Source organism: Stegodyphus dumicola, chromosome 1 (genome assembly GCF_044657685.1).
Source record: "Stegodyphus dumicola isolate Sdum_Otavi_A_Nest chromosome 1, ASM4465768v1".
Classification (NCBI taxonomy): domain Eukaryota; kingdom Metazoa; phylum Arthropoda; class Arachnida; order Araneae; family Eresidae; genus Stegodyphus; species Stegodyphus dumicola.
The window spans coordinates 287,527,205-287,541,093 of NC_140768.1; the positions used below are offsets into that span (position 1 = coordinate 287,527,205).

General features: G+C 33.4%; 1 protein-coding gene across 1 annotated transcript in view; it reads left to right on the top strand.

The window, feature by feature from the left end:
* The window catches only part of Cse1 (chromosome segregation 1), a 133,905-nt gene that overhangs the window by 54,285 nt on the left and 65,731 nt on the right, over window positions 1-13,889 (top strand). Inside the window, exon 15 of the mRNA XM_085808301.1 lies at window positions 1,315-1,376. Within this exon, the coding sequence (XP_085664427.1) occupies window positions 1,315-1,376 (62 nt within the window). The remainder of the gene's footprint in view (window positions 1-1,314; window positions 1,377-13,889) is intronic.

Here is a 13,889-nt window from a genome sequence, read left to right on the forward strand (position 1 = left end):
CCACAACAGATCGGAGTGTATCTGTGCTGATGCTATGAATGTGGTGCATGATGCTTGCGTTGAAGTGGGCCAGATTTGCAATCTGCCCTCTGTGAACAACATTTTTCTGATATCCTCAAAATCAAAAGTCACACGGGTTTAAGTTGGGAGAGCCACATTGTTGGAAAATGGTGGCTTATGATTCTATCAATTCCTAAATGAGCAATCAGCAGCAGCTTAACACAAGTAGCAGTGTTTGAAGGAGCGCCATCTTGTATGAATATAGTGCGATCCACACATTGATGTTGCTGAAATGCCTGAAGGACATGGTTACACAAAAATGTTTCATACCACTTGCTGGTAACTGCACAGGTAATGGGATCTCCTCAAAGAAGATCGGACCGATGACAAACGCTGCTATTCTTCCGCACTACACAGTGACCTTTTCAGAGTGAAGAGGTAATGGCTGTAGCAGGAACAGATTCTCAGTCGCCCATATCATGCAATTTTGCGTATTTATAAAATATTGCAAAAGGAAATGAGCTTCGACAGACCACAGAATTTTCCAAGGCCATTCATTTTCCACTTCAGTCCGGGCAGGAAATTGTAGTGTAAATGATTCACATGTTTCCATGTCAGCAGGATTTAATTTATCTATCTTTTCCCACAGGCCATGTGTTGTCATTGGGCCAGATTTTATGCCTTTTAATGTCCAGAACTTCCTGGTAGCTGTTAACGCACAGTCACCATTCTGACAGGAAAGCTTCACGAGAAGAGTATGATCCTTCTTCATCAGAGTCACTATGAAGCACTCAGACAAAATGTTATGTGTCTTTAGTGCCCTGCATTTTTAAATGAGCCATGTCTGCAGTGCGCATGTTATGTCTTAGTAATTTACATACCAACAGTTCCTTCACCAAACAAAATTCCATTGCCTCTCAATTGTTCTAGTAAAATATCAAGTCATTCTGACACATTGTTTCATAAGAATAAATTGAATTTAATTAAAAAAATTTAATCATTTAATCTAAGTCATTCTAAAAGTCATTCTAAAATTTAATTTAAGTCATTCTGACAAGTAGTTTTAAAGTTAGAGCATTTTGAAGTACTAATATACAGATTCAAACAACAACCCTTCTCAACTCAATTTCTACTACCTTTAAATTGAAAAATTTTTATAGTAATCTTGAATTAAATGTGTCTGTTGAAATATAAAATAGGTTTAAATAAATATGTAGATTAATAAAAATGGCAATCATGTATATTTAATTGTGTATAAATACTAAATATATTTGCTTATTTAATAATGAAATCTTAATTATTTTTTTTAAATAGTTGATGAGTTTCCTGTTTTGAAGGCTGATTCCATAAAGTATTATTTAATTTTTAGAAATCAAGTAAGAATATCATTGCATTTATAATTTAAAATTTGGTATAAATTTCTGAAAGGAAATATATGCAGTAAAATAGTTAATTTTTTGTGATTTGTATTTTTTAAAGTAAAATCATTTTATATTTTTCATTAAATATTATGGCTATTTCCATATGTGCTTTTTGCTACCATTTACGATTTCAATTTCATTTAGATGAGATTGATATGCTTATATTTTTAGGAAAATATAAGATTAGACCAGAAAGATCAAACAGGGTTCGTACAGTCCTTAGGTTTTTTGGAATCGAATTTTGGTCCTTAAAAGTCCTTAATTTCTGCCAAAATCAGCAGAAGGTCCTTAATTTTAATCATCTGAAATTTCTGCCTGTCTTTACGGCTGCCATTTTAAGTGTGAATTAGCATTTTGGAGGAATATTTTTGGCGATTCACTGATAAATATGGTTATCTTTTTAAATGGGTTAATGAGTTATAATTTGTTCCTATTTCTAATACAAACGTTGGGATACTCGAGATTCTGGGCAAAAAGTGAAACATAAGCATTTTGAATTTATTTCATTGTTTTCTAATAAATAGCTCTTAAAAAACGTTTGGCTTTTGGTGATGTAAATTCTTTTATTAAACAGTTCTAAATTTGGCGACGTATTAACATTTTGGCGATTTTAAGATCAGTTTCTATAAAAAAAAAAAAATTTCGGAAATCTGGGAATTTTTTGACAATTTTTTTTTTAACATTGAAATCATTAAAAAAATTATAACATATTGAAATTATATTCAAGAAATAACATTAAAATGAAACATTTTAATTCTTCGCTGCAATATTATAAAGTGATATTTCTTTCCATCTTGGTGAATTATGCAATATTGTGAATCTGAAAAATAAACAAGGTAACAAAGTGCAATTTACGAAATAATTCTTAGCAAAAGCAAAATAGCTATATAATTAATTGAAATCTTTTTAATTTTTTCATGGTTAGAGTTTTTCCCCATGCAGCTATCTCAGAGTATGCATTATTTTTATATATAAAATGATTTTACACATTTTTCCTCTCCGTCCCCTCAAAATATTTCTGCCATTTTGCTGTTACAGGATTGGTAGAGGTAATTTTTCTTTAGGAGTTTAGGCATTGCTGCTTGGAAAGTTTAGAAGGATATGAAAGCAAGATTTATAGACCCAAGATTCTAGTATATTCGAGGAAAATGTGACAAAATGGTCTTCGTGGTATTAACACGTGATGGGTGTATTTTACAGAAAGTTTGTGGTAAATTTCTTACTTGTTAGAGAGTTTTTGGAAGAACAATGGAAACGTAATATTTGAATGTTTTACTTCTGATACTAGAAGTCTTTTTTTAACATGTTCTTCTTTCCTCTGTTTGCTCTTCTTTTCATAGACAAATGAGTGGAAAATATCAGAAATGCTTGTAATCTTATCACATGGACAGGCATTTACAGAATTGAATTTTTCTATTAATTTAGAAATTGAAAACTGACAATTTAAAAGATTTGTCTTATATGTCTCAACTCATCATACACAGGGCTGGCTCAAGGCATTTTCCTGCCTGATGCAATCTCTATGTATACTAAGCTCTGCTACCTAGTGCCTTCTTATATTTTGCACTCTGTGCCTATCCTAAATTCTAAAAGTTGTGCTTCTAGATATTTTTCCTCAGTGGGTCACTAAATTCTAAAATTTCGGCCACGTTGGCTCGATAACTTGGCCTTACCATGTATCATTTCATATTTATTCTGAATGTTCGTATTACTAAAGAAATAAAATTAGCATTTTTTCCTCTTCATTTAGTTTTTAGCACAGCAGAAATCTTTAATTTGTATAGAAATTAGGATTTTTGGAAGCATGAAAAATGTGAAAAATGAGCAACACCTTCGCTGGGAATCGAACCACAGACCTCTGGAAAACGCGCCCAGCCTGCAGACCACTTCACCACGAAGGCACGCTAATAAGGCGGGAGAAATACCTTATAAATTAAATCCAAAAATTCTAAAATGAAGAGGAAATGTATTGAAGAAAGAAATTGAACATATAAAGAGAAAGAAGATTATTTTTCAAAGATATGTACAGTTATTATTATATAAATTAGCCAGTTGTTAATAATTTGTCTTTATTATAACGTCCCTTTTCCTCGCCAGAATGCAAAATCAGATAATTTCTAAACTGAGGTTTTTGGATTGTAAAACAGAGTGTGTTTCTGGTTTTGGCGTGCACGCTGCATTAGTTCCTGCCAGCTCTGATAATTTGCAATTATTTATCTTTGCGTTATCGTTGCGTTTGAATTTGTTATGATGAAAGAGTTAATGAGCTAGCTTAGCTTAAAATTAAATTGACCACTAGTCTACATTTAATCTGAATTTGATGGTTTCTGTTTAACTACATCACCACGATAGGTAGTTTATTTTGTTAGCATAAGAATGTGTCTTTATGTACTAATTTTTTTAAAAAAAATAAGAGGTTTATTTAAACCTTTGTCTGACTTCATAGTTACTTTCAAACATAGCGGTAATTTGCTTCATGTCTGTCAGAGGTTTTGGACTATTTAACTTTCACCAGCTCATGCGAAACCTCATAGGTACATTGTCGAAAGATTGACAAGTTAGGAGATAAAGTACGCAGAAACTAGTGGGAACATTGTTTTTCATATTGAAACCAATTTCTGATTGTTAGAAAATGTGCTTAGAGAGAAGGAAATTGTTATAAATCAGCTAAAATGTCTGGGAAGGCTTCAAATTAAGAAGATGCATAAGTATTTTGTTGTGTAATGGTCCTAATATTGTTTAAGAATCAAAGTCATAAATTACTTGCATTTTAAACTGTGAAATGTTATTAGATTGTTATTTTAATGGTGCTTTTTTAACAAACATTTTAAAATTATAGTGGCCATGTAAATTTATAATAACTAAAAGCATCTAACTACCTAGCTTAATTATTTGTAATACCTTCTCAGCCTTAAAATGATCTCCGCATATCAAAGTGATTTATTGCCTTTCATTAATCCTTACCATGATTATAAGACACAGCACAAGAATGAAAAAATTATCTAAAATTTATTCTTTGCATCTAGTGAGACTTAAAATAATACAAAACAACTTGTCACCTCTGGTGCTTTAGTGGCTTATTGGTACCTTAAATTGTATTAACTGGATTACAACCCCAGAAGCTCTACACGAAGCTACGGCACTATCTGCATCAGGCAGACAGAGCATTACTAACCTTGCAAAGCATACGTACATCAGGCTTTCAGGTTTGATCTGATCAGCAGGTCTCTAGGGAAGCAGCCGTGGTGGCAACAGCCAGGCTGCTGTTACAAATCAGCTGATTATAATTTTATTTCTCATTTTAACCTATGCCGTTAGTCATAAAATCTACCTATTTACTAAACCTCTAGGCTGAAGAAGTATGTGACAAACTGAGACAAAAGAAAAAAATCAGTATGAAGCTAACTGTTAGTAAAACATAAATAAAATGTCACTAATCTTCTTTCAAATATGTCCAACTATTGTAAGTGTAAAATATTCAATGCTACTTGATAAATTTGATTTTATGTTCAGTTTTGTTTTATAATTATGTTTAATAATAATGCATCCTACTTGCAGATCTATTTTATTCTTAGGATGGCATTATAAAAGTGAATTTCAGGCATAGATAATATCTTTAACTGAATTTATTCAGCTTCCATTTTTCCTTACTTTTTTTCATTAATGGTCCTTAAAAGTACTGAATTTCTGTGTGCAGAAATGTGTACGAACCCTGTCCAAGGAAATGTTAGATTTAAAACTTTAGATATAAGATTTAAACCATCTTAGTGAAGAAGAGGAGAAAAAATTCCAGAAAGCATAAATGGATGTGGCTATGATTCTTTTGATATGTCAGTTAATAAACCTGATAAAGAGAGAATTCCGATTTCACAAAGAGTGGATGCCTGGGAGTAAAATACAATGGCCAAGTTTGTAAATGATGAATGAATTGTGGACACATTGGAATTGAATTTGCCAAAAACAATTAAGGAACCTGGAATTTCCTTTGCCATGGATAGATTTGATTATGGTTTGCAATCTCCAAACAATGTTGAAAATGACAATAACTGCAAAATTGGACAGGTAGACGGTGTCAGGCCAAAATATTTTTATTTAATACAAATGTTAGTAGAATTAATAAATCATTAAATCAATTTTATTTGTATTTCTGGAGTACTCGCATCGAAAATGAACTGATTACTGAGAAAAATTATAATTTCTTCTATAGTTAAGCCTTCCTATAAGAATAAATATCAGTGTAATCTTATTTGGTGTGGGGGGATTTAAGATTCTTACATCTTGATTATGAATTAGTAAAAATCTACATGGAAATATTTTATCTTAAATTTGTACATATAATAGTTCTGCTTTTAAAGAAAAGAAAGGGAGATTAACACTTTGTGGGCCGCTGTCACGCTGGCGTGACTTTTGCTCGCCGACAGTTATCAGCCGCTGTCACGTACGCGTGACTTATTTTCACCAACGACGATGCTTCACATCGACGTTTGTATAGATAGACATACTGTAGCAAAACATTTGACGATCAGGAAACATTGGTTTCAACTGTTTTCCTCTCCCAATTCACCAGACTGTCTATTATCGAAATCTTTTTTCGTGGACGTTTGTTTTGTTAGTTTGAGACTGTCTTTCGCTGCCTTCAAATATCGGAAACTTACGTTAGATTTAAAGATGTCCTTCAAAATGCTCTTCGATGAGAAAATATATGCTGATCTGCTATCAGAAGAGGATAATTGATAGTGAAAGTGATTCAGACAGTGGGAGCGATATAATTGTAAAAATAAAGGAAGACCAATAATTAGTGAATCTGAAAGTGATGAAGAGAGTTCTGTGGCAAATGATTGGTCAGAAGTTGATTTTAAACCTAATGCTTGCCTGGAACGGTTTGGGTTACAGGTACCATACATGCCGGATATATTATCAACTGTGGAATTGTTCATTGGGGATGATTTATTTAATTTGTTTGCCACACAAACAAACTTATATCATAATCAGCAGAATAATGATAACAACAATGCATCAACAAAGAATAAAGCTTGGATTGATACAAATGTTGTAGAAATGAAAAAACCTTTGGGGCTTGTTATCCTTATGGGAATAGTAAGAAAACCAGAACAAGACAATTATTGGTCTACTCACCCTGGATTACATACATCTGTTTTTGGGAATATTATGCCAAGGAACGGATTTCAGCAGTTATGGAAGTATTGGCACTTCAGTAATAATGAGCATTGCCAAGAAAGGCTTGATAAAATAAAACCAGTTTACTCGTACCTGGTAGAGAAGTTTCAAAACAGTTATAAACCCGAGAAAGAATTATCGCTAGATGAAGGTATCATTCCATGGAGGGGCAGACTATCTTTTCGTATATATAATCCTGCGAAAATTATAAAATATGGAATTTTAGTCCGTATTGTGTGTGAGGCGACATCTGGTTATATATGCAATTTAGAAATATATTGCGCACAAGGAAAATCGCTAATTGCGACAATATTGTCCGTGCTATCGCCATATTTAAATTTATGGCACGATGTATATATGGACAACTATTACAGTAGTGTAAAGATTGCAGAGGAGTTACTAAAACATAAAACAAACATCTGTGGCACAATTAGAGTCAACAGAGGAGTGCCAGAAACATGTCACTACATTGAAAAATAAGTCAATGAAATTTCGTAGAAAAGGGAAAATTATGGTACAAAAATGGAATTCGGCCAAAAAATTGATAATGATGATTTCTACGATACATTCAGCAGACATGGTCAAGTGTGTAAGTAAAAGAACCAAAAAGAAGTACATTAAACCAATTTGCATACAAGAGTATAATAAATTTATGAAAGGTGTTGATCACCCCGATCAATACCTATTGTGTTATTCCATACTTCGCAAAACAAAAAAATGGACAAAAAAACGGTTTTATATCTTATAAACTGTGAATTACTCAATGCATTCCAGATATACATAAAAAATTCTGAAAATCCTATTAGATTCAAACAATTTTTACTAAACCTTGCACTAGCATGGATTAATGGGAATGAAGAGGAACAACAATCAAGATCGGCTGCTCAATGTGATAAAAGATCGCCGAGGTTTGATCCACCAGGCAGACTTACTATGGACATGAGAAAACATAGAATAACATGTATTAGTGGTAATGGGAGAATTCAAAACCTGCGAAGGGCCTGTAAAGTCTGCACTGCCACCAAGAAAAGAAGTACCACTGCATACATGTGTTCTTCCTGCAACGTTTCTGTGCATGTTGGAAAATGTTTTCAAAATTATCATACTAAAAAGAACTATGGATCCTAGGAGTTAAATTTTTAAAATAAAACATTTTAGTACTAATTAAGAATATAATTGGAATAAAATGGAATAAAATTACTGTAACAGTTATTTTAGTGCTTTCTTTTATATACCAATGAAAAATTGCGTAAATATCACCATTGGAGAGCAGTAGGACTTGCGTGAACCGGCGGCAGCGTAACGGTGCTTCGATAAATGTGCAGCCCGCAAAGTGTTAAGGGCATATATAAGCTTTGTTTGGTCATCAAGCTCTTTGCATTATTCAAAAGTTCTGTATATTGTTCAAGACTCTTGCATTAAATCACTTGTTAGAATTTATCCTCAAGTATACTTTAAATAATATCTTTATTATTTCCTATATATCATTGGTACTCTTCTGTTATTGGGGCCAGATTCAGAAATGTATGGTTGTAAGTTCATGTTTGTATGTATGTGCACTGCACAAAAAAAAGGGACAGTTTTGTGTCTCCCGTTCTACTAGGCCAATTGACAAAATTCAAATTGCATTCTTCATGTCTCGAAAACGCGACTTAGGATGTATAGCACTTTTTTTTTTTTTTTTACATTTTTCAATTCTACGGCTTAAATTATGCCTAGGTAACTAAATTTTGTAAAATTTGGTGCAATGTTGGCCCCCCCCCAATCTCCCCCAGTTTGCTCACTTAGCGAACTTCTTAATATATGGCAACCTATTTTCCTTTCCCTTTCTACATCGTGCGTGAAAGGGAACAAAATTTCAATCATTCCTTTTTTCAGATAATCGTCTTTATATTATGTTTTTAATTATAATTGTTATTGTTTTAAGTAATTTTTTCTTCTTTTTCGAATTTCATTTTAATTGTTTAAGTTCCATGGTTTCTTTCGAATAACTGTTTTAAAATTTTCTATTTACTCATTCTAACTGCGTAGTTTAAATGAAAGGGTTTATTTATTTATTTTTTCAAATGGTTTTCTTTATACTATATTTTTAATCTTAGTTACTATTTTAGGAAATTTTACCATATAGTCTAAAACTAGTCGCTCTTCACTTTAATCAGCAAAGATGTCATTTTTGTCTTTTCTGTTAACACAAGCTCAATGGATGGTATTTGCTGGTGTACACGTCCAAGTGTTTTCTCTTTAAAAACCTAAATTGTTTTAAGTATACTAAAAGTATCTTCAAAAGCGTCCAACTTTTTGAAATCTTGGTATGTCTGACAGCCAAATTTCCCTACAAATATTTGCTTACTTTTCTCCTTAATTTTCGTCTTTCCTTCTACAGTTATTTTCAGTGCTCACACAAGAAAATTAAAATTTTTTGATTGCTAGACTTCCATAAATTTTGCATTCTTGTCAATTTTTTAAAATATCTATTACATCAATTGTGTTTCAGCTGAAGACAGCTTTTCATTTTCTAGGCATTTTAACTATAAATAAAGTTTAAAGAGAAGGCCAAAGGATAAATATTTTAATTAAAATTTTTTTGCTCAATGACAAAGAAATAAAACAGTCCAGCAGGGTTTATTCTGTACCACCGAGTGACCCGATTCTTATATCGGTTGAAACAATCTAAATCATATTAAAGATCATGTTTTTTTATACAACCTGTAACGCTAGAGAAAAATTATCTTCTTGAAACAACTTTTTTAAGAGGATTAATATAAAAATTTATATATATATATATGTAGAATTCTTTTTAAACTCAGAGCATGAGAGCACGGATATTTTGAAATTGGTTTATTTAAGAGCGTTTAATACCCCTTTCTCATGTCGATTTTTAATAACAGATGGCGCTACGAACGTTGAGCGATAAAGACTCAAATCTGTAAGACTACCTACAGCCTGGTTACTATGGCAACGACGCTTCCTTCCTCTGTACTCGTTTGGCGGGAAAGTGAGTAAGCCATAAAACACATCCCCTCAGTTGAACAAAAGACCTGCTGTCATTTCTTCCGTCTGTGACTCAGACTGCAGGGTATGTTTTGAACAGGAATAGAACTTTTCCACCTTTGTGTTGAATGAAAGATATCTGTGAGATACATGCAGCAGTCGCTATTTCTTTTCGCAAAATTTGTTCATCACGCTTTTCAATGTTGCGTGATGTTTCATAATTTGCCGTTATTTTGCGGAAGAAAACAAATTTCATCGCGACATAAAAATTATATATAAATGATTTTATACTTGATGATATGTGTATACATATATAGCACGCACATAATATTCCATTTACTCATCCATCCATAATATTTCATAAATTACCATCCATAATATTCCATAAATATGTGTTAGCACTTTCCAGAGCTTTATATATATTTTTTAATTGTATTATAAAATCGTATAACACTCCTAACTATTATTTTTTTACTTCAAAAGTGGATAAATCATTATCAAATTTTTCTAGTACACGGAGAAATGGTCTATGTATCCACACACATAAACGTAGTAAAAGATACTATTGTTGATTGAATATCTTTTGGCAGCAATATCAAGATGCAACGAAAATTCGAAATCAATTAATAACATGCATTTTATTACAAAAACACTAGCAGGACGTATTATTTGCACAAAAAACTTAGTGTGGAAATAATTTGCGGCACATTATCTGAGATCCGCTTTGAATGAATACATAAAGTGTTATAATGAACAGTTTTAATGTTTCACTTGATACTGAAATGCATAAAATCAAATTGCGTTTCTATGTTTCAGGTTTATAAAATACAGCTGATAATTGAAGGGGTATCAGGTTTATAAAGTACAAGCTGATAATACATGATAAGGGAGAAGAAATTCCTAACTTACAAAATTGAATATTATATTTTAATAAAGTAAAATGATACATATTATAGATACATCCTAAAAAACGATAATATATATATATATATATTGTATATCGTTGTATACCGTATATATTCATTATGTATTTATATGTATATCTACTCTTTTCCGGATGTAACTGTAATTACGTACTGTGCTGGTTTATCATCTTCCTGTAGCGATGCATTTGGATTTGCTGTGTATGAATCTGTTTCATTGAACAGGAACAAATAGGAAACAGAATATTGAAAATTGAATTTTTTTTACAGCATTAGTAATTTATATATATTAGATTGACTAAAAAGAGTATATTCATGCATAACGTATAAATATGCGAAGTGAATACTTTTTGGCAATCACCTTCCTAGGATGATCATTTTTAAAAATAACCAGTACTGTTGAAACACCGGTACGATCTATCTGCCTAAGGGAAAGGATGCCTTCGTGGAAGACTTTCTAAGGGAAATTGGCTCCTAGACACGTTACACAGGGTAAAACCACGAAAGCGCAACCAGTCCCTTCGCGGGATTCGAAACTCGGACCGAAATACTGGTGTTCAGCTACTTTACCGCTTCGTGCCTCATTTCAGAGCGGATTCGCTATATATGAAACAGAGTAATGTGCTGTTACCGTATTTAGCAGCCTGCCTTTTTCCTTGACCTACCATAAAAAAATAAAATAGCAAAATTATAACAGCGTCTCTAAAAAGATGCTTTGCTATATTCTCATTAAATCTTTATCATTCTGCGCTACTAAAAACGAAGTACGATTATTTCAAATTCAAAATTTTATAACATTACTTTACAGAAAGTGATCTCATGTCTTCTAAAAATAAAACCCAACATCTGTTTCTACTCAAGCGCTTACTTTCTAGACAAAGTAATTTCAGTGTAACGTACGTTCAGTTTTATCTAACTTTGAACGGAAAAAAAAAAAAACTATGTACATAACAGGCAAAGATATTAACAGCACATAAATTTACTCAATTATATTGGATTACCAGAGGAGAAAAAAATAATTCGATGAGATAATTCTCTGAGAATTCATAAACGCTAAATTAAGAATAAATTTTATAAAATGTTTACTAATGAATACATGTATTTGCATAGTAAGTTTCCTTTTTTAAAAAATTTTTCATCTTTATCACGTTTATCAGAGTGTCGTATTTAACTTCACAATTATGCTCCGAAATTTCATTGCTGTAGATTGGATTATTACCAATATATAATTCTACTAGTAACCAGAACCAGTATTAGAGGTTTTTGCTGCTCACTACAATATCTGTGGCTCTTACTTTTGCCACGCGCCGCCAGTGGCTGAGTGGTTAAGAATATTGATTACTGGAAGTTCGACCTGGTTGGCTGCATCGTTTGTTTTCCTGTTGTGCAACATGAATACGACCCAGTTTCCTTCAGCAATTAGGCTCACCCGCGGCCGAGCGGTTAAATCGCTGAACACTGGTAGTTCCGACCTGGGTTCGAATCAAGGCGAACGGGCTGGCTACATGGGCGTTTTCATAATCTTCCCCGTGTGTAACGTGTATGGGGAGCTTTGCTATAAACTAAACTAAGCCTTCAGAAACTTCCTCCACGAAAGCATCTGCTATCTGCCACCTCGTGGCTTTGCTATATTCAAAGAGCCTAACCCAATTCTAGCACTCAGTTCCTCTCTAAATTCTAGCGGGCGAGCGCTAAAGTCGCCTATTACTGGTAGTTCAACCTCGGCACATTATCTGAGTTCAGCTTTGAATGAAAACAACATAAAGTGTTATAATGAACGATTAGTTTAAAGATTTCACTTGATACTGAAATGCATAAAATCAAATTGCGTTTCTACATATCAGATTTATAAAGTACAGCTGATAATTGTAGGAATATCAGGTTCATAAAGAACAGTTGATAAATATATGAGAAGTGGGAAGGAATTCATAAATTACAGAATTTAATGGTTGTAATGAAAATTTTAAGCACGAACGTTCTTCATAAAGTTATGAAAAAAAAAGCAGTCAGTACCTTTAGTGCGGATAGTAATCACTACCAAAAATCTATGCTTTTCTGCCAGTTTTTTGGTAGTTTTTCAAAACCTTCGGCACGGAAACTTGGTGGCCCGAGTCCAAACACAGGTCAACCTCATTTCGGACGTCTTGTGCAGATAGGACCAGCAAGATGTAGCTGAAAGTCCGAACGTGCGACGTCGGGGTTATATGGTGGATGTGGTGAAAGATCCCTTTCGAGTCCGTACAGAGGCCAGCCGGTGAATGCAGACACGTATGGTATTATCTTGATGGAACGTTACCTTTCTGCGCCAGAACTCAATTCGACTCTTTTCCTTGATAGCAGCGTCAACATGCACTAGCATCTCGTTGTATCCTTTACTGTCAAGGGTTTTACCTTTTTCCATATACTATTTGTGATTAATACCACGGCAATCCCACCAAATACAAAAGAATGATCTTTTTGTTAGTCAAATTACGCTTTACGATGCTGCCGACGGACTCACGGGCGCAGATCAACTAAATTTTTGGCCTATGTTGTTGAAATAAATTTATTTTTCAACACAAGTGACTATCCAGATCACCAGATCCAAAGTATGATCTTTTCGTTAGTCAAATTACGCTTTGCGACGCTGCCGACAGACTCACCGGGCGCAGACCAGCTCCCTTTTCGACCTACATTGTTTGTGTAAACTTGTCTAACTTTGAAAGAAAAAAAAAAAACTATGTATATAACACGCAAAGATATTACAGAACATAAATTTACTCAATTTTATTGGATTACCAAAGGAGGAAAAAATACTCAGATAACTCTCTTAGAATTCTTAAACGCTAAATTAAGAATAAATGTTATAAAATGTTTACTAATAAATACAAGTATTTTAAATAATAAATTTTTCCATCTCTACATATACCACGTTTATCGGAGTGTCGCATTTGACTTTACAATTAAGCTCCGAAATTTCCTTGCTGTAGATTGGATGATTACCAATATACTTACAGTCCTACTAGTAACCAGGGCCACTATTAGGGATTTTTGCTACTCAGTACATTATCTGTGGCTCCTACCACACGCCACCAGTGGCCGAGTGGTTAAAACTACTGAATACTGGAAGTTCGAACTGGTTTGGGTTCGATGCCAGACGACTCAGCTGGTTGCATTGTTTGTTTTCACCGTGTGTAACATGAATACAAGCCAGTTCCCTTCAGCAATTAGGCCCTCCCACGGTAGAGGAATTAAATCGCTGAACACTGGTAGTTTCGACCTGGATTCGAATCAAGGCTAACGGGCCGGCTGCATGGACGTTTTCATAATTTTCTGTATGTGTAACGTGTATGGGTTGTCAATTTCTCTAAGAAAGTTCAACATGAAGGCATCCTAC